General features: G+C 41.3%; 1 protein-coding gene across 3 annotated transcripts in view; it reads right to left on the bottom strand.

Moving 5' to 3' along the window:
* The window catches only part of LOC133239117 (putative neutral ceramidase C), a 65,174-nt gene extending 43,054 nt beyond the window's left edge, over positions 1-22,120 (bottom strand). The window contains exons 1-7 of one of the 3 annotated variants that reach the window (XM_061402677.1): positions 21,978-22,120; positions 18,824-18,989; positions 14,887-15,104; positions 13,055-13,204; positions 6,237-6,413; positions 5,842-5,969; positions 4,655-4,732 (exon numbers count right to left, since the gene is read on the bottom strand). In XM_061402677.1, the coding sequence (XP_061258661.1) occupies positions 4,655-4,732; positions 5,842-5,969; positions 6,237-6,413; positions 13,055-13,204; positions 14,887-15,104; positions 18,824-18,959 (887 nt within the window). In that variant the 5' untranslated portion in view covers positions 18,960-18,989; positions 21,978-22,120. Of the gene's footprint in view, positions 1-4,654; positions 4,733-5,841; positions 5,970-6,236; positions 6,414-13,054; positions 13,205-14,886; positions 15,714-18,823; positions 18,990-21,977 lie in introns of those variants that run through there. The other 2 variants (XM_061402673.1, XM_061402672.1) reach the window with 2 other exon arrangements.
* Between the last annotated feature and the right edge of the window lie 2,391 nt (positions 22,121-24,511).

Here is a 24,511-nt window from a genome sequence, read left to right on the forward strand (position 1 = left end):
TTCAGACTTCTGGCACTTCTTGATCTGCGACAGAAAAAATTTCTGCTGTTTTAAACCAGCAGGTCTCTAGTGATTTGTTATGGAAACCCTAAGAAACTAATACAGAGACCATACATTTTAGTGGCTTAGAGCTCTGGCATTGGACATAAGTTATTATACCTAACCTATTTGAAACTCAGTGTTCATATCTGTAACATGATAGGTAGTATCCACCTCATGGCATTTGACAATTAAGAGAACAAATGTATCTGAAGTGTTTAGCACACAGACTGGTCTATGCTAAGAATGGAATAAATCTTCACTGTGATGATGCTATGTTGATTTTGACACTGCTGCTGCTGCAGTAAAGATGATGATTTAAAGGAAAAAAATTATACAAAGCTATGTGTACATATATGTATAGTTAATAAGATAAATACAATATTAAAATATATGATGCATGTGCCTGTGTGTATTCAACACATGTATATCACCCCATATAATATAAGCTTTAAATAATTAAATGAAGAAACCCTTTCCTCTTATGACAGGGACTTGAGAGCTTACAAAATACCAGTGTGCCCTCTAGTTCTCAACTCCACTAGTAGGGTGGAGCATGTGAATCTTGCTAGTAACATATGAGCAGAAGGACCACCCAAATTTTATGACATTTTGCATGAATGGCAAATGTGTACATTAAAATCTGTCATGTGTTAAGCCACTGTAATTTCAAGGTCTATGGCATCACCTGGCATTAGTTAATTCGTCTCTTAACACACACCTAATCAACACATCTCTTTTTCACCTGTCTTATGTTCCTCCTTGCCCCACCCCATGACAGACAGTTGGGAAAAGGAAAGCAAAGAATGTTTCATTGTGCTATATTGGAAGGGCTATTAGACCCAGAATTTTATGCAAAAGACAGCTTGAATGCAAAACAAGCAGATGCCATGACTACAGACCAGATTGCTCAAATTAAAGAAGGACAATGAGCCATAGCCAGAGAACAGCTTCTGAAGTCATAGGTAAACTCGGTGGCCAGTATCCTGGAGAACTGACCATCTCTACTCCAAAGGAGAGATGTCCATTCTCACCTACTCATTTTGTTTTCTTTAAAAGTCCTGGATGGGAAAAAAAAAAAAAACTCCCAATAATGTTAATGGAGAGATATTTGGTTTGGGTGGATTTCATTAAGTTCATTAAGTTACTGCAATCAAAATTCTTGCAACCTAAATAGTATGATTAAACAAGCAACAGTAGTAAAGCAAGAAGTGGCCAATAAGAGTATTTATTTTAATTCAGCCTAACCACCCATGGGCGGAGGAGCCTGGTAGGCTGCAGTCCATGGGGTCGCGAAGAGTCGGACAGGACTGAGACTTCACTTTCACTTTTCATTTTCCTGCATTGGAGAAGGAAATGGCAACCCACTCCAGTGTTCTTGCCTGAATCCCAGGGACGGCGGAGCCTGGTGGACTGCCGTCCATGGGGTCCGCACAGAGTCGGACACAACTGAAGCGACTTAGCAGCAGCAGCAACCTCTACCTCTAACTTTTAATTCGCAACACACTACCTCACTGTCCTCTGTACTTCAGCCACACAGACCTTCTATCAACTCCTCGAACAGGCTACATGACTTTTGCACATATTTTTCTGTGTTAAATGCTCTTTTCCACCCCCACATTTTGCCAGTTAATTCTCAACCTGCCTTGGTCTTCAGTTCCACTGTCTTATCCTTGGGGACAACTGATGTCTGTGTGTGTACTCAGTCATGTCTGACTCTTTGCAACCCTTTGGACTATAACCTGCCAGGCTCCTCTGTCCATTGGGATTTTTCAGGTAAGAACACTGGAGTGGGTTGTCATTTCCTCTTCCAGGGGATCTCCTGACCCAGGGATAGAACCCGTGTCTCCTGTATCTCCTGCATTGCAGCTGGATTCTTCACCCACTGAGCCATCAGGGATGCCTTTCCCAACTTCCCTGATCAAGTCAAGTTCCTTCACAGCTCTGCATACCTTCCTTTTTTAGCACTTAATGCAGTTATAATTATACATTGGTTTGTATGACTACTTGATCACCTTTGTCTCCACCAATAGACTATAAGTTCTATAAGGAACAATACCTAGGACATCGATTTTTTTTCTCATTAGTGTATTCTATAGTATTAGTTCAGTTCATAACACATGTATTCTACAATATTTAATAAATAAATGAATGCATAACAATCTGTATGTGAAGGGATGTTATCATATTATACATCTACATTTGAGAAATGTACAAGTGGAGTCTCAGATTTTAAAGGATTTGCTCAAGAAGCGCAGACAAAGGTATTTGACTTCTGACTTTAGGACCTTTTACTAGAAATGAATCATTTCAAGGACTGGAAAGCACTGCCTGGCATACAGTAGATGAGTGGTGCAGACTTTTAAGTGAAGAAATGAAAATGAGAGTAGCGAAGAATAAATGATGAGCTTCAACATGGTTTTCATAGTGAATAGTCTTAGCCATGACACTGGGCAGGTTGCATCACTTCTGTAGGCCTCAGCTAAAATTTAAACTTGGTGACTTTATACTCTGTAAATCTGAGATGCTGTGCTTCCAAACTCCTCATACCTTGGGATTCTATCTCACAGCAGGTACCTACATATGGTGGCTGAGTTACTTAGCAGCCCAGATTTGACTTTATGTTTTGGATCATTTTTAATGTATTCAGAGAGTAATTATCCCTATGCAACAAGAGGCAATTGCAAGGGCAATTACATCAAGGATAACATATGGGAGCTATAGAAACAATAGAAAGTTATTGCAGGCTGTTAAGCACAGCACATGGAGAAGCATCATTATAACCTTGACAGTTGACCCTGGGACTTCCAGATATATTATATAGTTACATGCAAGGAAGCAAAGAACACCTGGCCCCCAAAGTATCCCTGAGTGTTCTCTTGGCATCGTTCAATGACTCAGAAACTAATAAAAGGGAATTGTGAGTGATCTCAGTCATTCAGCCAAGAATTAGGTAGAAACTATAAGGGAAAAGACATCTTTTTCTAACAAATTTGGGGATTTTCCATCTAACTAGTCATACATACTAGAGAAGGTGATGGCACCTGACTCCAGTACTCTTGCCTGGCAAATCCCATGGATGGAGGAGCCTGGTAGGCTACAGTCCATGGGGTCGTTAAGAGTCAGACACGACTGAGCAATTTCACTTTCACTTTTCACTTTCATGCACTGGAGAAGGAAATGGCAACCCTCTCCAGTGTTCTTGCCTGGAGAATCCCAGGGACGGGGGAGCCTGGTGGGCTGCCGTCTATGGGGTCACACAGAGTCGGACACGACTGAAGTGACTTAGCAGCAGTAGCAGCAAGTTAGAATAACAATGTTCATCATCATCTTTAATGTTTCTCTTCACCTCTTATTTCTTTCAAGTTACTTAATTTTACTCACATAGAAACTTTCACCTAGATAGTTTATAATCCTCCCTGATAGATCCCTAGTTCCTTTACAAAGTTAGTATCAGTATCTAAGGACTCATTTTATCCCTCAATTTTAGAGTAAGAAAACAGACACAGAGAAGTTAAGAAACTTGACCAAAGTCACACAGCTGCCAAGAATGAGAGTCCAGAATGAACCCAAGCCATTTGACCCTGGCACCCATGTGTTATCATCCACCTCCTTAGGACATTCGTGCATCAATCTGGAAGTCCACTGGACAAAGTGTCTGGGACTGTTTCCTACCCAGGCAACTCCTTAGCCAGTTCAATCACAGCAACCCAAATCACATAGGAATACAAATGACTTATTGTCAAAGAAAACAAAATCCATGTGTTTTCTTACATATAAAATGGAGCCTAAAGTCTCTGCCAAGCTGGAATTTTACCTCATCTGCTTCCATTGGGTGGTCTCGGTTCTGCTTTCATCACTAATTGGCATTGTACCGCATTAGACTTAACTTATTCCTTTTAGACGGAGAAGGAAATGGCAACCCACCACAGAACTCTTGCCTGGAAAACTCCATGGATGGAGGAGCCTGGTGGGCTGCAGTCCATGGGGTCGCAAAGAGTCGGACACAACTGAACGACTTCACTTTCTTTCTTGCTATAGTTCCTTTTGGAGAAGGAAATGTGGACCCACTCCAGTGTTCTTGCCTGGAGAATGCCATGGACAGAGAGGCCTGGTGGGCTGCCATCTATGGGGTTGCAAAGAGTCGGACACGACTAAGCAACTAACACACACACACACACACACACACATTCCTTTTAGAAAAACAAAGGTCAATAACCTCAAACTCATAGTCACTTGCCTGGTTGGTCAGATTGTTTTCTCATTTCCAAGAGATCACTGTCCTCTATCTATGATTATCTTGATAAAGTAATAATAACCTCCACATGAGATCTTGATACAGTAATAACCCCTAGCATTTAGGTTTATGAGTCTATCATATGTCAGACACTGTGCTTAACTCCTTCACTCAGATCCTTCATTCATATAATCCTTTTATTAGACCTAGGATGCTGAGAACCATACCCGAGGGCCCATGGCTGGATCCCAGCTCCAACTCAAACACTCAGCCAATTCTTAGCCTCTGCTGCCAATATTCTGGTCTCCTTTTCCCCTCTCTGTAATACAAAGAAATTTATCCAAACAGAATTTTTTTTTTTTAAAAAGTAAACAGTACCTGATAAGACCCAGCTCTTCTCCATTCAGATCTACCATTTTCAGGAGCACCATTTCCTTGTCTGTATTTGAAGAATACCTAGTCAGCAAAATAAACAAACTTAGTGAGTTCTAGGCTAGAGCCTGGCCCTTGTGTATGACGAAGCAGAAGCTGACACAGAAAACAAAATGACTCTCAGTAAGCAAGGTTCCCTGACACCTGTAATCCTATGAACTGTATCCAGGGTCTTATTTCTTAGCTAAAGAAATGTTTGCAAATGTGACCAAAGTTAGGGGCATAGGTCAGCTAACTGGAGATGAAATATACATTTTTGAAATATTATAGGACATATATTATTTCTCATGGAAAGGATTAGTTTTTGAAATTTCTATTCATGTAAAATTTTAGTGAAATCTCTTAAAAATAGCAGGGAATGTGCAAAATCAAAAGCATGCCTGACCTACAACTTAAAGTGTTCTTTTATGTCTTTTGAAGGGAAATCAGAGTATATTTTCTAAAAATCAACTTTGAAATCTATCAAAAAATATGTAGACAAATGTAAAATATCAGGTTGGACTGAGATATTATTTTATTCTGCCATAGTAACCAAGTACTTCTCTTCTGTCAAAAACCCAGTTTATCACATTAAAAAAATTTTAAATAATGGCCTTTCTTAAGTTGTCCCATTCAATTATGCCAGTTTCATGGTTTGCTCTTCATGCCAACTTCTTTATTTTTTTACCTTATCTATCTTCCTACATTCCCTTGGACTAAAATGATTTCTTCTGAATAATGTAATAAAAAGAGCTATTCATTAATTGAACAAATATGCATATTTTTATATTTTATAGATGAGAAGCTGAGAGCCAAGAAATTAAGGTTTAAGTAAATCAATAAAGGTCACACACCTACAAAGTGATAAAGACAAGACCACAGGTGCACCTGATTTGAAAGCCTAGAGTCCTTCAAACATTCACATCCAATTCCCACAGCCAGCAAAGTGGGAAGATGCGTACACAGGTTTTTCTGTGCTTCTACAGTCTCATTTCTGGTTGTCTTAGATTATAGACATGCTTTTAAATTATTTCAGCTTTAATACTCTTTCAGGCTCTCACCATATCCATCAACTAACAACGCTGTTCTTAGATTTTGTTAATAGTTCCTAAAGGAAAGCACATGCATTTCATTCTGATAAGTGGACCCCTCACCTTGCTCTCTCTGACTGTGGATTCCAAAGGTAAGAAGTAGGACTTCGGTTGATCTGTGCACCATCCACAGTCCCTTTATTGATAAAGATTTTGCCTGGTTTCATATTTTTGTGTGCTATCTCAATGCTCTATGGGTTAAAAAAGAAAAAAGTTGTAAAGTTAGAAATCCTAGTGTGCATAAGAACTTAGTTGACATAAATAGAAGAGCCCTGTGGACAATTTCTTTCGTCTCCAACTTATCCCTGCTATGGGATGAAAGCTGGAGAGCCACAGAGCTGGTGTCATTCTGGGCTGGTATCCAAGATCCTATAGGAACACTCTGTGTCATAAGAGACCTCTCCTAAAGTGCTGTAAGCAATGCTAAACAACAGTTGCCTCTAAGTCCCCTTGCCTACCTCCACAATGCCAGTGACCATGTACTCAAAAGTTCGATTGCTAAATCCTTCACTGGCAATTACAAATGTTGTGTACTGGAAATATCCTGCTGGACCCGAGTGTGTATGAGTGCCACTCAGAATAACGTTGTCTCTTCTGTACAGGGAGCCGTATTTATTCTGCAGCCTGCTCAGGACCTTGGAGGAAAAAAAAGAACAATCAGAACTAAGAAGAGGAATAACGCAGGTGCTTAGCCTGAAAAAAGCTCTGATGAGGCTAATCACTGCGCCGGACATCCCCGTCAAGAGACCTTTCACTCTGTGCTTGAGTTCATCATCTCAGTAACAACGACATCAACAATTGCAATTGCTAACATTTTATAGATTCTTGCCGTGTGCAAGCACAATGCTAGGTATTACATCATGCCATTTAAAAATCTTTATAACACCACCAAGAGGTAGGTGTTTTTAATCTTATCTTTTAGCTAAGAACATTGATGTGTCCAGAAGTAAAATAAGTTGCCCAGTGATATAATAAATAACAGAGTCAGAGTCTAGATCCAAATCTCCCTATTGACTTAGGAATCTCACCAGTTCATTGTCCAGACACTGTTTTAAGTACTAGGGACATATGAGGTCCCTACCCTGAAAAAGTTTTTATTCTAGTGAGGGAAAGATAAATATGTAATATTATATTACAGAGTGATAAATGATAAGAAAAAATATTGCTAGGTAAGGAAAAAGAATGTGATAGGCATTAGTGAGGAAAGATCTTTCCAGAGATGTTATCTTTCATCAGAGGCTTAACCAAAGAGAGCAAGATGGTCATGGAATGCCAGAGTTGGGTGGGGCAAGCACCCTGGGAGCAGTGAACAGACAGGGGAAAAAGCCCCTTTACTGTCTCATTTCCCAAAATGAAGAACTCAGTATTCCCAGACACAAACACTTACACTTTTGGTCTGGGGAAGACCGCCTGCTATGACCTGAGAACACCCCAGCAACCCTGTGGGTAGGTCCATGGGGAAAGGAATCATCATGCCATCATGAACTTGCCAGCCACTTGGTGAGCAACCATAGAAGGTGATCCTGCAGCTCAGTCAAGCTTCAAACACCTGCAGTCGCAGCCAATATCTCGAGTCAAACCTCATGATAACGAAAGTAACGATATGTGACTGTGGCTCTAACACAAGTCAGACTCACCCAACACAGCCATTCACCAAAATCCTGAGCAATAATACATAATTATTGTTACTTTAAGCTACTGAGTTTTCTGATGACTTGCTGCACAGCAGTAGATACCTAATTCAAAGAGTCAGTAAGTGTTCATTGAATTAGTCAATGAACATCCAAAGAAATAATAAATAATTAATGTCTTTGAAGGATATACACACATCAAGAAAACAACAGAAAATTAGTGATGTTGCCGAGTACCTATTTCTCTCTCTCTCTCTCTTTTTTTTTTTTTTTTGGCTAAAATGTCTCTTTTTATTGAAATATAATCGACTTCAAAATACTGCATTAGTGCTGAATACCTATTTCTAATTTTGCTTTAATCATCTGAAATATAAAGCTTGGTATCAGTGCGGTTTGTGAAAGATGTTTTGACTTTTTTGTGTCAAAAATTATTAAAATGTTCCAGCAAAAGTGTCAATCCCAAAGCAACCTTCTTCAATGTAAGATACTATAACCTAATACCAGGGACAAAAGTGAAAACTCATTTATGTCAGAGCTGGCAAATAGTGCTTATCTTGTGCATTTAGTCCTGTTTGTGGGTGGCTACTATCAGAAGTAGTATGCTGAGAAGGATTCTGAATCCAAATCTGGGCTTAGCAAAAAACAGTACTTTTGGGGTGGGGGTGGCATGTCATGGGGCTTGTAGGATCTTAGTTCACTGACCAGGGATCAAAACCAAGCCCCCTGCAATGGAAGCACAGAATCTTAACCACTGGACCACCAGGGAAGACCCCAAAGAGTGCCTTTTTTGATTAGCAGTGCTGTCCACTTCCAGTATGGTATAGGCAGTAGTATGCTGATAAACAGTTTTTCTGAAAGATAAAAGAAAACCCTTATTTGTATTATCTGCCAATTTCCATGGTGTAAATACTCTCACCATAGTGAATTTCAAGCTACCAAAAGTTTAACCACCAGTTCGCAAAGTTTCTAAATATTTAACAATCAACCCTCATGAGGTGGTACCAGCCAGTTCCAGCACACCACGGGTACGTAAGGAAGCAGCAGCAACTGGTGTGTTACCTACTGATCCCACATAAACACATCAATGTAACTTCTTCTATTTTAGGTAAAGAGCTCCACCACCCTTATTCTAGTCATGTGGTCATTGAATCAGGAAGAGATATCACAAACCATCTTGTCTCCTTAACCTCTCCATGCCTCAGATACTGATTGCTAGGTTTACCACATCCACGTAAGCAACCATACCATATCAGGAAAATGTGGAAAGGAAATTGAAAGTAATTAGACCAACACTGGGCTTCCTTGGTGGCTTAGTGATAAAGAATCTGCATTGCGGGCCAATGCAGGAGACACAGCTTTAACCCCTGATCTGGAAAGATTCCCTGGAGAAGGAAATGGCAAACCACTCCAGTATTCTTGCCAGGAGAACCCCATGGACAGTCCATGGGGTCACAAAGAGTAGGATACAACGGAGTGACTGAACAGCAATAAAGACCAACATTACAAGCCCACATTCTCCATCCCAGTAAGGTTCCATATTCTTTCTGTTTGATTCTAATTCCAGCCCAACTCTTCATCACTCTTACAAATTCTTTTACACAGTAGCTATTACTGCTTCATGAAGAAATGTCTGTAGGGAGAAGAGGAAATCATCAATGAATGGACAACATGAAAGCTTAAGCAAAGTTAAAAAGCTGATGTTCTACACTGCTATACTTAAAATGGTTAACCAAGAAAGACCTACCAGAAAGCACAGGGAGCTCTGTTCAATGTCATGTGGCAGCCTGGATGGGAGGAGAGTTTAGTAGAGAATGGATAAGTATATATGTATGGTCGAGTCGCTCTGCCGTGTACCTGAAGCTATCACAACATTGTTAACTGGCTACACCACAATATAAAATAAAAGTTTTATTAAAAATAGAAGCTGATATTTTTACAATTCTGTAACCAAGGCAAGAAGATCGTGGAAAAGAAAGAACTGCCAGTCAACTTTAAAGCTCTAATGTCCCACCCATTTTTATTTCTAATGAACTATAACAGGATTTTTAGAATTAAGTACATTAAGTACATTCTATGCAAGAATCAAGCTCTTAAAAACATAGAAATTATGAATCTTGAATTTTAAAATGAAAAGACTACAAACAGCTCACAGAAATCTTCTCCTAAACTATAGTCTCTGAGATGAAGTCAGACATGTGAGACTTCTGGAAAAAAGAAAAAAATTAAAGACTCCATCATCTAATAACAATGCCTGCCAATAACCATTATAAGTAGCATGTTTCCTACTTCATGAAAAGAGGGGTATTTTTATCATAGACCTATAAAGTTATATTAATGTCTATAGCTCAATTGACTTCAGTTTCCATTCCATTTCCTATTGCTGACACTCTTGGAAACGTGACATAGAAAGAGCTAGAAAAGTCATTCTGTTTTCCTGTCCAGCATCACTGCTTGGAGATCTTTTCTTTAATCTTTTCTCCATGCTGAAAATGTTATCACTCTTAAAGGTGAGACTGAGAACCTGACTAAAACTGGGTGTTATAATAAACTTAATGGCCTAGTCTAGTTAGATTTATTTTTCACACTTTCCCCTTGGATTAACTTGGGATAAGTAAGTGGGTTCATTTCAAAGTCTTTCTTCTGGGTCTCAAATTGCAGGGGGGAAGTAAACATTGGAAGAGATGGTTAAATGGTGCTAACTATTGACTGGATAGTGATCTCTAACCCAACACATTAAATCCCCATCCCCTCCATACTGTACCCCCAAAGGTAGAGTGTGGAGAGGACAGAAGTTCAAAGTCTTATTTCCACTAATGACCCCACCATTTCCCAATCAGAACCATTTTTGATTCCTCAGAAAAAACATTATAGTGCAGTGGTAATGACCATACTCTCGAGCAGGAAGACATCAGTGTTTGAATCCCAGTTCTGATGGTTCCTAGCTGTGTAGCCTTGGACAAGTTACTTGGTCCCCCAACACTCAGTTTCCCAATCTGTCAAATGACAGAATAATAGTATGTCCCTCATACAGTCTTTTTGAGGATTAAATGAATTCATATATATGGAGCACTTAGAACAATACCTGATTTATCACAGGAACTATGTTAAGTGTTAGTTCTTATGCTAACTCATCCCCAAATCACATTAACATTTGACTTTCTAGCACCATATAGTCTCACTGCTGTCCCCCTGGCTTAAGACTTTTCTGCCAGCATTACACAATACAGGGGGGAATTGCCAGGAAAAGTGGGAATCCTTCCTGCAGAGCTAGTTTCCCTTTCCAGTTCTTTTAGCCTTCTAACACCTTGTGAAATCTCCCCATTCCTTATCCCCTGTTTGAAATGCCTGGTGTGATAACTGTTTTCCCAACTGAACTCTCATCGGTAGAGCCTTGATGTTAATTTAAGGACTCTCCCGATGTGTGTCTTCACCTCTAGCTCTGGTCTATTTCAACCCACTTCAAACATCACTGTCTGATTAATCATCCTAAAGCAGAATTGTGTTTGCATCACTTCCTTGCAAAAGTTTCCTAAGAATCTCCATCACCTAGAATCATTAACAACCAAGCATTCCAGAGACCTACAAATTATGACCAACATATCTTCCAGGCATATCTCCATTTGCATTTCTCCCTGTGTTTCTGTGTATATGATTTGTACATGTACAAATCAAGCTGTCCCCTTGAGTTGATAGCTCTCTCCCCCAAATCAACCAATTCTACTCTTTCAGGGGCTTCCCAGGTGGTCCAGGGCCTAAGACTCCATGCTCCCAATGCAGGGGGCCTGGGTTCAATTCCTGATCAGGGAACTAGATCTCACATGCTGCAAGTAAGACCCGGTGCAGCCAAATAAATAAATAACAACAAATATTAAATAAATAAAACTCTACCCATTCAAGTGTCATTTCCACTGCTCTTTTGAGTTACTCACTGTAAGGGAGGCCAGTTGCTCTGTCATGAGGATATGGACAATGAGGAAATGGTCAGTAGCCACAAGAGTGGATCATCCTGAAAGTGGACCTTTTAGCCTGCTTGAACCTTCAGATGACTGCAGCCTTTGCCAACACCTTGACTGCCAACTACCCTAATTCAGAACCACCTAGCTAAGCCAGCTCCGAATTCCTCATCCACAGAATGATGAGATAAAACAACAGATGTTCATTAAGTCCCTATTTGGGAGGAGCTATTTATTATTCATGAATAGATAACTATAATAAACCATTGTCCTTTATTCCAATAAATTAAAATTAGTTGTATTTCTGGTACAGTCCTTCCTTTAATCCCCCGACTAGGTAGTGAGTTCGTCAACATGGCTTATGATTCATTTAGCTGTGTGCCCTCTGAAGTGACCAACAAAGTGCCTTGCAAAAAGTCAGTGCTCTCCAAGATAACAGAGTGACCTCCTTTTAAGAATGTAGGCTCTGGTACCAGGCATATATATGTGTTCAGAATTCAGCTCTACCACTTGCTAACTGCATGAACTTTGGAAAGTTACTCAACCTTCTCTAAGACTCAGTCTCTTTATCTATAAATTGGGGATAACAACAGATCCACCTCATAGTTGTGGTAAGTGCAGGGCTTGGAAAATCACTGCATTCTCTGCTCAGCATGTTTCCACAGATGTGAGAGGCTCCCATCCTACTCCCCATAAGTGGGTGACAATGGAGACATGTTTTTAAGCTCTCTCGTCACCCCTCTTCCTGGCTCCTTCACACAGCCCTTTCACACAAGAGGAGCAACTGTTTATTTGGTGAGGTTAATAGAACATGACACTGAATAGTGGATATTTGATGGCCATCATTCTGGATGTTCTAGACTCTCCTCTTTCTCACATTTGTGAATATGTGAGAAGACACTGAGAGTATACTTTCTTTCTGTGTCCTGATCCGTGGAGAAAATACAGTTGGATCAGGGTCTAGAAATTGGCTGAGAGACAGACTTGGAAGTCCATCTGTCTATCACCATTTCTCTCTCCCTCCTTTGCCCCTTGCATCTTACGAGCTGCCTGCCCAGGGCTCCCAGGTACCTTGCTGCTGAGCTCATCTTTCCCACAGTGGGGTAACATGATCTAAATTGGGGGAAAATCACAGGCCCTGCGATATTCCACAATACAGTTTAGAGATTAAGAGAGCTAATGTTGTATTCTTCTAAATTTTATTATGGACATTTTCAAACATGGGCACATCAGAATAGTACAATGTGTCTTTCACCCAGCTTCAGCAATTTATGGTCAATTTCATCTCAGAGTTGCATTTGAATTCTCTTTCATTCCTTGCAACTATTTTCAATTGTCTAAAACCTTGAGGGAAGGGTTAATAATTAATTGGCACTCTCAGACTTCTAACAAGGAAGATTAAATGACAGTGTACAGGAAAGTAACCTGGGACATAATAAGCTTGTGAAATATATTGGCATTAATGATGATGACAAGCCATCAGCAGTATGGAAAGCAAGTTCTGACCAAGCTGACTTACAATGGAATAATGAGGCTCATCCTCCTCACTTGATTATCAGCTGGATTGTCAAGAGCTTATAACCCTGAGGGTAGTGGAAATTCACTGGGTGAGAAACCCAGGAGAGCTTAGATACTTAGTTAAATTCACCTGCAGGCTTTACCTTTAAACCACGGCAACTCTTTCTCACTTACCTCCAGCCTGAGTCGCTGGGATACCATGCCTATGTCGATGCTGACAAACACTATGCGATTGGACCCATCCGGCTCCGCCATGATGAACGCACGACTGTACAACCTCGTGAGGATGCCCCGTGCATACTGGCCAGTTTTGGCGTAGCCCATCTAAAGAGGAAGAGAGCATCAGACCACCCTTCACTTCTTCTCATTCCCCTGCTACCAGAAGCCAGGCACAAACACACAAGAGACTACGTAGGCAAAGCAAAGCAATCCATGTGACACTGTGGCTCTGAGTGAGACAGGATATGTGTTTTCAAGAGTAAAGCCAACATCACACTCACAAGAAAAGTCTTTACTGTTCTGTGTAGATAGAAGCAAAGCAATGGCCGGGTTGGAAGAAGTTATTCGCTGGCCTGTGGGCAAGGCAGGAGCTGGTGTGACTTGGGAATTGTGTTATAATGCTGGAGACCTTTCAGGGTTTTTCTGTTCTTTGAAACAGGATCTTTTCTCCAGCCTATGTAAGGACTACAGAAGGAAATACTTCCTCAACTATCATCCTACATTTCCAGGAATACCCTGAAAACTGAAGGCCTCTTCACTTTGGTTGTCTGGTGTGTGGCTTTTTTTTTTTTTTTTCCCCTAAAGAAAATGGTTTCTTTAGGACACAGTTATCTTTACTGAGGGTACCTCACCCTGGCTTTTACAATGTTGCCCCTCCCAATGTTGTAGCCCACCAAATACATCAATCTTAAACCCCTTCTCTCACCATGTCACGAAGCGTACCCATAAAAGCTGCACCCAGGTCTTCAGCATGGTCGCTCTGCTGCTTGCCTTATCCATCATGCAAGTGCTCATTTAAAGTTTACATTCCAGAGCCACTTTTCAGAACAGACAACAAGGAATACTTCCTAGAATCTAAAGATTATTTGGTTGGAGGGGGGGAAAAATCCTATCAGGAAATCTCATGCTCTGATTCCCTAGGAAAGGGTAGCTAGAAGTGTGTGTCTAACGTCACCGCCAGGAGGTTGCATGCCAGCAGCCCACAGGCCACCCCTGGCCCCGAAACCGGTTTTACTTGCCTAACACAGTGTTGGATCACACCAGATTTCCGGTTTTAACTAGAGTTGCTTACATTCTCCAACAGAGAGATTTAAAACCTCAGATTTTCAATCCAGAAATGTTTTCACTCTCTCTCTCTTCTGTGTCTCTCAGTCATGTCCGACTCTTTGTGACCTCATGGACTGTAGCCCGCCAGGCTCCTCTGTCCATGGAATTCTCTTGGCAAGAATACTAGAGTGGGTAGCCATTTCCTTCTCCAGGGTATCTTCCCAACTCAGGGATCGAACCCCAGTCTCCCACATTGCAGGCAGATTCTTAATCTGTCTGAGCCTCTAGGGAAGCCCTGGCTTCTCTTTAAAAAACTGTAAGGTGAGGCAGCCCTAGTTTCACACTCTTACATGGCAATGATCGCTAAAACCACTCAGACTTTCTAGTTGTACCACAGTCCCCACCACTTTCTGTTGCCCCCCACACTTCAGATTTACTAGACATTTCTCTTGTATTGGCCTGCTTCAGTCATTTAGGGTACCTGCCCATCCCCTGTAGTATCAGAGTTTGCCCACCCTGCCACTTTCATTCATAAAAAAAGGGCCAGTTGAATTTACAAGGGAGTTGTGCTTAAGTAAAAGGTCCCTCTTCCTTATAGTACAATATTCAAAATGTTAGATAGCAGTGAAGGCAATACAAATGGAGAAGATTAAGACATGACAATTAGGAATAAATGCAGAGTATTAAATAATAAAATCATTTGTTTCACAGTCTCTTCAAGGATCCCATGATTTACCTACCAAATTAATATCTGATACTTGTCCTGTGCAGTCAGCTCGCCCAACACCAATATGGTAGCCACTGAAGTTCTGAAACAGGGTAGGCTCTGGGGTGCTGGGTGTTGGAGATGCCTGGGTAGTTGTGGGGCCCCGGGAGGGTGTTGAGTTTTGAGGGGCTGCAGAGCCCTGGGTAGCTGGAGGGCTCTGGGTAGCTGGAGGGCCCTGGGTGGATGGAAAACCTGAATCAAAAACCAAAATAAGATATTTAAGAAACAACATTTCAACCCACACACTTGGCCTCAGTTAGGACACACAGATTCAGCTTCCTAAGGAAGAATCTCTGTATATTCTCTTACATTCAAGATACACTGTGAGACACATCTCAGGAACTTGGTTTATATCATAATCCCAAGGAGGATCTTTTTCATGGCTCAGAAATGTTTCAGCCTAACAATAAAGGTCTCTGACAAATGTCCTTCAACTTCTCCCTCAGGCTGTTCCTGTTAAACCTGTAGCCCTTCATTCACTCACCTGGCACTTCTACTCCAGCCAAACAAATCAGGCACCAGGCTCCTGGCACACAGTCTATTAAACCCGGCCTCTGGGTTCTAATGTTCTCTCCATCCAGAGACCTTACTCCTCTCTGTTTTACCAGTCAATCTCCACTACATTTTACAGGGGTTCATTTCCACCCTACCCAAATCCAGCTCAACCCCTTACCTCCAGAATGTAACCCCAACTGTCTCTACCCTGCTCTAGATGTTTATTCTTAATGCAACCTAGATCTTTTATTCTTAAGGCAACTTAGATTATCGTATACTTGCTAACACAGTCCCACCTTATGTCAACTGTTCTCATATCACCACATAGGTATGCACATTAATATATATACCCTATATTAACATCATACACACACCCCAATATAAGGGAGGCAAAATGGGATAGAGACTAAAAGGGCAGATGTGAGAAACAACTGGGGTTTGAAAATTAACTCTACCTTTACAAGCTGAATAAGTGACTTAATCTATTTTACCCCAACTTTTTTCATCTATGAAGAAAAGTAACATAACTTTCTCATAACATGAATCATCTCCTACTTACTAGGGTTTATTGACAATTAATATCTTAATACATAGTCAAAATTTAGAACAATGGCTGACATATAGCCTCAGTTTTATTTACACATTTAGACATCTTATATATTTCATTTTGTCTGTTTCTACTCCAGAAAACAGCCAGGGTTGGCCAAAGGAACACATGTCAGTGTTACATGTATTAGTGGTCAGAAAGTACTTAGGCAAGAGATTAACAGCAGACTTCTTCTGAGTTCCAGAATTCTGGAACTCAAGAAAGTTTAGAGATCACATCATTCAATCACCTACATTTTACTTATAAAGAAACTGAAACCCGGAGAAATGATTTAACCAAGTTTCCACAGAAAGCATATGATGAATCACGTGCCCAATCACACCCTCCAACCCAGAATCAGCTGCTCTTTCATCCACATTTAAGCGCAGTTAGAATCCATACCTTCCCACCCCTAAGCCCAAGTGTTCTACAAAACATCAAGTATTGCAAGGAAGGAAATAGGCACCTTCGCTACTGCCTCACTGATACCAACATAGAAATGTGGTGCAGGCCAACGCCAAATCTAGTCACATAGCCAAGCGGCTTATTTTCCATCTCGGAGTTTCAGAAGTCTAAAATGTCACTAAGGCTAGCACCTACTTTTATGGGAGTTTTGTAGGAATTAAATGAGAAATTTACATAGAATGCTTACTATTTTCATCATAGAAGTTATTGTTTATTAAAGGATTGCTTCCCATCAACCACTATGGTAAGCATTCTATGTAAATTTCTCATTTTATCTGCCTGCAGTGCAGGAGATTTGGGTTTGATCCCTGGATTGGGAGATCCCTTGGAGAAGGAAATGACAACTCCAGTATTCTTGCTTAGAGAATCCCATGGACATAGAAGCCTGGCGGGCTAAAGTCCATGGGGTCGCAAAGAGTCGGACACGACTGAGCAACTAAACACACCTGTACACTAAATGAAAATAGTGGCTAGTATTTTCACTATTACCTCTCTGAGCCTCAGACTCTAGATTCTCTAATTTTGAAACAGAAAACTAGGTGAAGTCCCATGGATTCTTTCATTTCTAGCAATAGAACTCATTCTGTCCACTGCCAGAAAAGAGGATCTCTGTTTCTCTGGGTTTTCAGGGAATCTGAAATATGAAGACAGGTAGAGAACACACTAGAAAAGAAAAGAGGCCGCAAAGGAGAAAACTGAGCTGAACAACACTGCCTCTTTCTCCAGGGGGCCTGAGGACAGCCCTCTCTCCGCCCTCCCCCCTTTTGTTGGAATGCATTTGCTTCATAATGTTGTGTTAGTTCCTACTCTACAGCAAAGTGAATCAGCTGTATGTATACATATATCCCCTCTGTTTTGGATTTCCTGCCTATTTAGGTCACCACAGAGCACTGAGTAGAGTTTCCTGTGCTACACAGTAGGTTCTCATTAGTTTCCTATTTTATACACGGCAGTGTTTATATGTCAATTCCAATCTCTGGAATCTAGCAAAACGATAGAGGCAACCTGTTTGTAAAGCCCACCCTTTACTTTGGTCAAAGCATTCAATCCCCACCTGTCTTTTGCATTGTTAATTAGTTGTTGTTGTTCAGCCACCAAGTCATGTCTGACTCTTTGCAACCCCATGGACTGCGGCATACGAGGCCTCCCTGTCCCTCACCATCTCCCGAAGTTTGCCCGAGTTCATGTCCATTGCATCAGTGATGCCATCCAGCCATCTCATCCCATGATGCCCTCTTCTCCTCTGCCCTCAATCTTTCCCAGCATCAGGAACTTTTCCAACAAGTTGTCTGTGCGCATCAAATGATCAAAATACTGGCACTTCAGCATCAGTTCTTCCAATGAGTATTTAGGGTTGAATGCCCTTAAGATTGACTGGTTTGATCTCCTTGTTGCCCAAGGAACCCTCAGGAGTCTTCTCCAGCACCACAGTTCAAAGTCATCAATTTTTTGGTGCTCTGCCTTCTTTACAGTCCAGCTTTCACAACCATATGTGACCATTGGTAAGACCAGAGCCTTGACTATACGGACCTTTGTTGGCAGAGTAATGTCTCCGGTTTTCAACACACTGTCTGTCTGTCATAGCTTTCCTGCTGAGAAGCAATTGTCTCAGCAGGAAAATCTCTGCAGGTTTATTAGGTATATAACCTATCAAAGAAGAGGCACCATCAAAGGCCTATGGACCTGATTGCCTGTAAATGTAGCCTAGATAGTTTCCAAAATCTAAATTAGTTTCCAAGGTTAAAAAAAATTGGAAGGGATCTAAACTGCCTCCCCCAGTTTCTAGCTTTCACTGAAAACTCAGGAGAGTTTGAGTCCATGTGACACCATGACAACAGTTGGCACTCAGGAGGGCCTGTGGACCCTTTTCACCAGAAATACACCTGTCCCCACCGTGGGCCATCTCCCCTCCTTTATGGAACTTGATTGACCTTCACAGCATTTGAGTTCAAGATCCCTTCTCTAAAGTTTCACAGACTAATTGACATTCAGCAGGCCTTTCCTTCTCCTTTTGCCCCCCAGGAGAAGATGATGCCAGAAAGAAGGCAAAGAGAAAAAGAAGAGGCTCAGGAGTCACTGGGTCTTGAAGACTCCTAAGCTGTACTTAGATCAATGGAAAAGCGAAACAAATAAGTGCATGTCAGAACACCACACTGGCTATTTGGGAGCAAAGGTAAACGTGATAAAAATTTCTATCATTGCGTAAAGAGCAACTAATGGAAAGGCTGGATGACCATCCCTTGGTGCTTAAGTACACCGTGAACTGCCCTATTATCAGCAGTATCAGTACACTGTTTCTTGCCTTGGTATTCCCCACAATGAAGACATTTCCTACTGGCTAGGAACAGCATCTAAGAGTACTCACGATACTTGCCTGTGTGATTTTCAATGGTCCCACTGGTGATAAACAACAGGCTGAGAAGAGCCACCGTGATCCCTGTCGTTATCACAAGGAGGAAAATCAGGAATATTTCGAAGCTGGAAAAGGTGCGTTTGGCCATTTTTTCCGAGGAAAAGAGTCAGAAGGAGAACTGTGAAAGAGACAGGTAAAAGAAAAACAAAATACACAGGTTTCAAGCTGCAAAGGCAAAGGTATCTTAGCTCTTTCATAGAACAGATTGTGCCAGGAATGCCGCTAGGTCCACGTCCCATATCCTCCATGTCTTCGTGGAAGACATGACCAATCAATTACAGCACTGTGCGATGAATTCACACGGGGTTTCCAAATGCTTTTCAGCACAGTGCTCATCTTGGGAGCCCCCACCCGTCATCTGGTATTGACGCCAAAGCTAAAACCTATATGTACTCCTAGGATACATCATAGTGCTTTCATTCACGGCAGTGCTGCTCTCTGTATACTGGTCTAGGCTGAAGCATTTCTGCCAACAAGGATAACTGATGTACCCACATGGCTTGTACTTGTAAGAAAGCTGGCTGAGGTTAGGGCCGCGCTTCGTGGCCAGTTAAATAACTTGTCAACAAGGAGGTGAAACACATAACTCTGGCCTTTAAACCTCCTGTCTTAACTTTTGATTTCTACCCGAATAGAAAACAACATGGAAAAGGAGATTGGCATCTCTGATCTAAAGCCAGGCATTTGTAAAATTTCTCTCTTCAGTGATTGGAAGGATCCCACACATTTTGCAAACCCCAAGTCAAAGGATGAGGATAAAGAGAATGCTATTGTGTGCTACAAAAGCAGAAAATGTCCTTACTGATTCATGAAGACATTTTAGGCCTGGAATTCATCACAACTCAGAGGGACTAGAGAAGCTTCATAAATATGTGAATTATGCAGATTCACATAATGCAGCAGGAGAAAGTATAATATGGTTACAAATTGGGTTGTGAGATCTGGTGTCAGAGTTCAAATCTCACGTCTGCCACTTACTAGATGACCCCGGGAAATTATGCCTGACCCTGAGCCTCAGTTTCCCCATCTGGAAATAGGGATATGACGATGATACTTTTGGTACCTATCGTATAGTTTTTATAAAAATGAGATGACACAGTAATACTTTGTTACAAGGAATGTAGTAAGTGTTCAGAATGTTAGCATTTATCAATTAGGTTCTAAAATAGCAAAGGGTCTGTGCTCCTCACTGGCCTAAGAGAGTTTGTATGAGAGTAGTATTCAAGAATCCCAAAACCAAGGTGGGAACTTCAGAATCTATTTTCTTAACCTTAAGGAAGCTTGCGTAGTTGGGTGGGACTGGAGTCCCAAGCCTTGGGTAAGATGGTGCTACCCCCAAGAGCTGTAAATTGGCAACAATCAGCTGTGTTTATTATGGCCCAATTTTTCGTTTCAATTTGACTTAGTCAACAAGAGGAAAGATAGAGGTGACAATTTATTCTGTAAAAATAGAATCTATATTTACAAATATGAATTTTCAGGCTTCCTTTCAAAATATTCCATAATATATGGCAACACTGAGCCAGCATTCCTGTGTGCCAAGAGTTTTGTAAAGCTTATTAGCTGCTGTTCCCTTTCGATGGGGCAGCCCTTCTGCAGCCTGCCACTGTCTGTACCAGTGAGCCTTATCTATATGGTCTTTGTCATCATTTGATTTGGCAACCCTTGGACTAAAGGTTACTAATCGGTCTGACGGCAAACACTTCAGAGGTAGTGCTGAACTGGGAGTGGACGAAGAGCTTGAAACATCTTCTTGTACCTCCTGGTTGTGGGTAGGCATCGCTCACCATTTATCACCACTGCAGTCAGTCTCACCACCACCGGTAGGGACATCTTCAAATTCAGGGCAAAACAACTTTCACTCTCAGCCCTGAGTCAGAAAGTACATCTAAGATGAGCATCTAAAATTTTGATAACTCAAAGAAGTTTGCTAGTCCGTTGCTGTTGTTTTCAGTAGCAGACTTCAGACCTTGTAAACCTAGTTCTTGCTTAAAGCTTTGGTTCCTATGAGCCTTCCTGCTAGCTGAGATAGCACAAAGAAGGCCATTAAAAATGGTCCAGACAGGCAGCTAGACCCCTCAACCCTAAAGCATGTATATGCAGATCACATGTGGAAATGTGGCTACATGGTAAGAGCCTATGTAATAGACATGATATGAAATATGTACATGCCCGTGTGTATACAGATTTTCTTTTCTACCTTTGCTCTGCTGAACTAATTGTCACCACTGACCTTTTACACAAGTCAACAGTGGCACTTGATTTAACATTACAGTTTGCTTCTTACGTGGATTACAGTGATATATCTCGTGTATTTCACCACTCTATTTAGTTGCCAAAATTACCACCAACATATTGGGTTGGCCAAAAAGTTCATATAGAAAAACCTGAATGAACTTTTTGGCCAACCCAATATTACCATTTTTTTTTTTTTTCAACGCACTATCCTTCGAAAATGATTAAAATCTGAATTTAAACATGAAAGCAAATGCCGTATACCTCTCTTTAAAAGGTAAATGTGCCTTGGAGAGTTGAACCGGTGATTATATTTTAAAGGACTGTTATACTTCCCGTGGTGGTCCTGCGGTAAAAAATCTGCCTGCCAATGCCAGGGGACATGAGTTTGATCCCTGGTCCAGGAAGATCATACATGCTGTGCAGCACCTAAGCGCATGCGCCACACGCGCTCTAGCGTCCATGAGCCGCAACTGCTGAGCCCAAATGCCGCTAGGGCCCGTGCTCTGCAACGAGAAGCTACTGCGATGAGAAGCCGTGCACTGCAACTAGAGAGCATCCCTGCTCACTGCAACTTGAGAAAGCCCACTCACCACAAAAAGTAAAAAAATAAGTAAATTTTAAGAACTGTACATTTTCAAATACTTCCCACCTACTCTAGAATAATCCTGCAAGGTCAATGGTAGGGCACAATGATACACTAGCATGTCACTTGCCATATCACCCTGAGGTCCCCTACTTTTCAGGACTGCAACGGTAAAAAGTAGTGTTTTGGCAAAAAGGGTTTCCAAAGCTAAGAAAACCGGGTGTAATTAAGATCCCTGAGACAAAATGATTCAAAATCCCTCCCTCCAAAAAAATGCATTCTTACCGACTCAACCACTCAGATGAACTTGTGTGTCCTGGTAAAGCAAATGGTGGCCCAGAATCTCGTCCCCCGTCCCCTGGAACGCTGCTCAGTTGAGACTGCTCAGCACTTTCTGAAACCTACCCAGGAAAGATCTTCACAGTCACGTTCAAGCAAGTTAAGAGTTCTCATTAGCACAGTTTTGTGGGTTTGGTATTTGGAAGAGATTAGTGTATTGATAACAAATGGCTTATTAGCCAATTCTCCCCTGGCACAGCCTGATACTGAGGAACTGAACTGCAGAAGGCCTGCCAGGCTGAAGGTCATTTCAGATTTCAACACAACTCTTCCAGCCCATCAAGGTCTGTGCAATAGCTCTAGCCTGGATCACATACACACACACACACACACACACACACAGAGTACCTGCTTTATTTATTTACCCCTGGTCACTCAGCCAGTTTATCAAGAGGGAATGAAAATGTATGCCGGACCTTAGTGTGGGCTATGGGCTCCACTAGGCAACATTTACAACAATTTCAAGACATTTAATTTTTTTCACATCATTAAATTTTCAGAACATTATGACCTCATTTTTGTAAAATATACAATATTTACAATATTTTGCAAAATATACAATATATATAAAATGTATAATACTTATGTGTGATCATAAAGACTATAAAAAAGTATAGCAAAAAAATATTAAGAAGCAATTATCTGGTGAGAAGATCATGGGTGAGTTTTTTTTCAACTTTTTGGTTCTTGGCATTTTCTATAAGCCACGTAGCTTTTTTTGTAAGTATCTATCTTACCTCATCTCAGAGAATGTATCCTATATAACAGCATGAAGTTAATCAATGGCCCACAAAAGACAGAGACGAGAAATAGACCAAAGTTCTCCTTCTTTCCTGGTAAATCCATGTTGTTCAGGAAGCAATCTGAAGACCACATAGGCTGCTAAGTTCTACACAGAGTTTTAAGAGAGACCAACTCCAAAGTTCTGTGGAAACATTAGATTCAAGTGCTTTCAGATGGGGCATTTAGTAATGTGTCTTAGCTACCTCTGCTACAACAGAGTGGAAAAGGCTAAACTATAGTATTAGATAAGATTTTGTTTCACCTTTTCATGCTTATTTTGTTTGTTGCTTGACACCAAGAATTCTGAGACCAAATCTAGCTAACTTAAAGATAGCTGGGGAAAGAGAAAGAAAAAAATTTACCAGAAAGCATCAAAAGAAGTTCAAAATGAAGGCTAAGGAAGGCCAGAGGGAAGCTCTAAGGATCTATGTGGCAGGAGCTATTGAATCATCTCTTCAGGGCATCGCCATCAAGATGGATCCATGCCCGCTATGTTAGGTCTTTCGATTGCTCCACTCTGGATTCAGTACCTAAGAGACAGCATCTGCCTGACTTAGCTCAGATCATATACGTGTCCATATACATACCTCCCCATCCCCATATTCCACTTGGGGGATATTTAACAAGACCACACCCGAAGAGGGAAGGTTAGTTCTCCAAAATACAATCAAGGTAGAACAGAAACAACATATCCACTAGTGACTTGGCATTGGACGTCCTTCCCCCGTCCTTCCCTCTTACGGGGGAGGCCCTCTACACTGGCCCTTTGATCTAAAATGTGGTGTCTTCGGGACCTCTCCAGCCATCTTTCTCTCTATAATATGGAGCCATGCCATGATCGTTCCCACTGAGTCTAGCAAGATGATCCACCATGGAGTCAGATAAGATCACTTTAACCAGGGTGTTAGAAGATAATCATGGCATAATATACCATTTCTCCCATGCAACAGTTGAATGCCCATACCAGAACACTAAGGACGTGGGAATCAAGGAGATTCCAAGCACTGTGACACAGTCAGTGAAGGAAAAATGTTGGGCCAAGGGGATTTGTGGTGTCCAGCAAGATGCTGGGCTCCAATAGTCAGCAATAAGACTATCTCCGGGTGAGGGGAAAATGTCATCACTGTGAATATTTTGTACATGTATTTTATTTCTGTCTGAATGGCCACACAGCCATGATCACATAGTAGTTAGTACTCTGCCTTGTGAATGGCCAGACAAATCCTGTTTGGATAAGGATGGCTATCCTTTTCAATTCATCACCCCAAGACACTCACTTATGTTCTACTCATTTTACAGATGAGGAAACACACAAAGTTTAAAGGGCTTCCAGAATAAGAAAGGATGGTTAAAAGTGAGCATGATTAAATAATAATTATTCTAGGATGTGAATCCAGGTCTCCAGATTCCCAGACAAGACCTCTTGCCTTTCATCAAGTGTCTACTGCACTCCCACCCTGGCCCTGGCATTGCAGCCTCTGGGGATAGATAAAGTCATGTGTTCACTCCTCATCAGCAGATGACAAAGCTGACCATGCCCTCTGTCTCTTAACATCCTGACACTGAGGGAGACTTTCCCAAGTACCCAACTCCTAAACCATTAACCAATAGTTATTAACACTAGGAATTCTCTTAATATTTTACTTATGCCTGTGGGGTAGGGGCCTTAAAAGGTTTCACGCTAATTTCATATGCTC

This window comes from Bos javanicus, chromosome 26, assembly GCF_032452875.1.
Source record: "Bos javanicus breed banteng chromosome 26, ARS-OSU_banteng_1.0, whole genome shotgun sequence".
Classification (NCBI taxonomy): domain Eukaryota; kingdom Metazoa; phylum Chordata; class Mammalia; order Artiodactyla; family Bovidae; genus Bos; species Bos javanicus.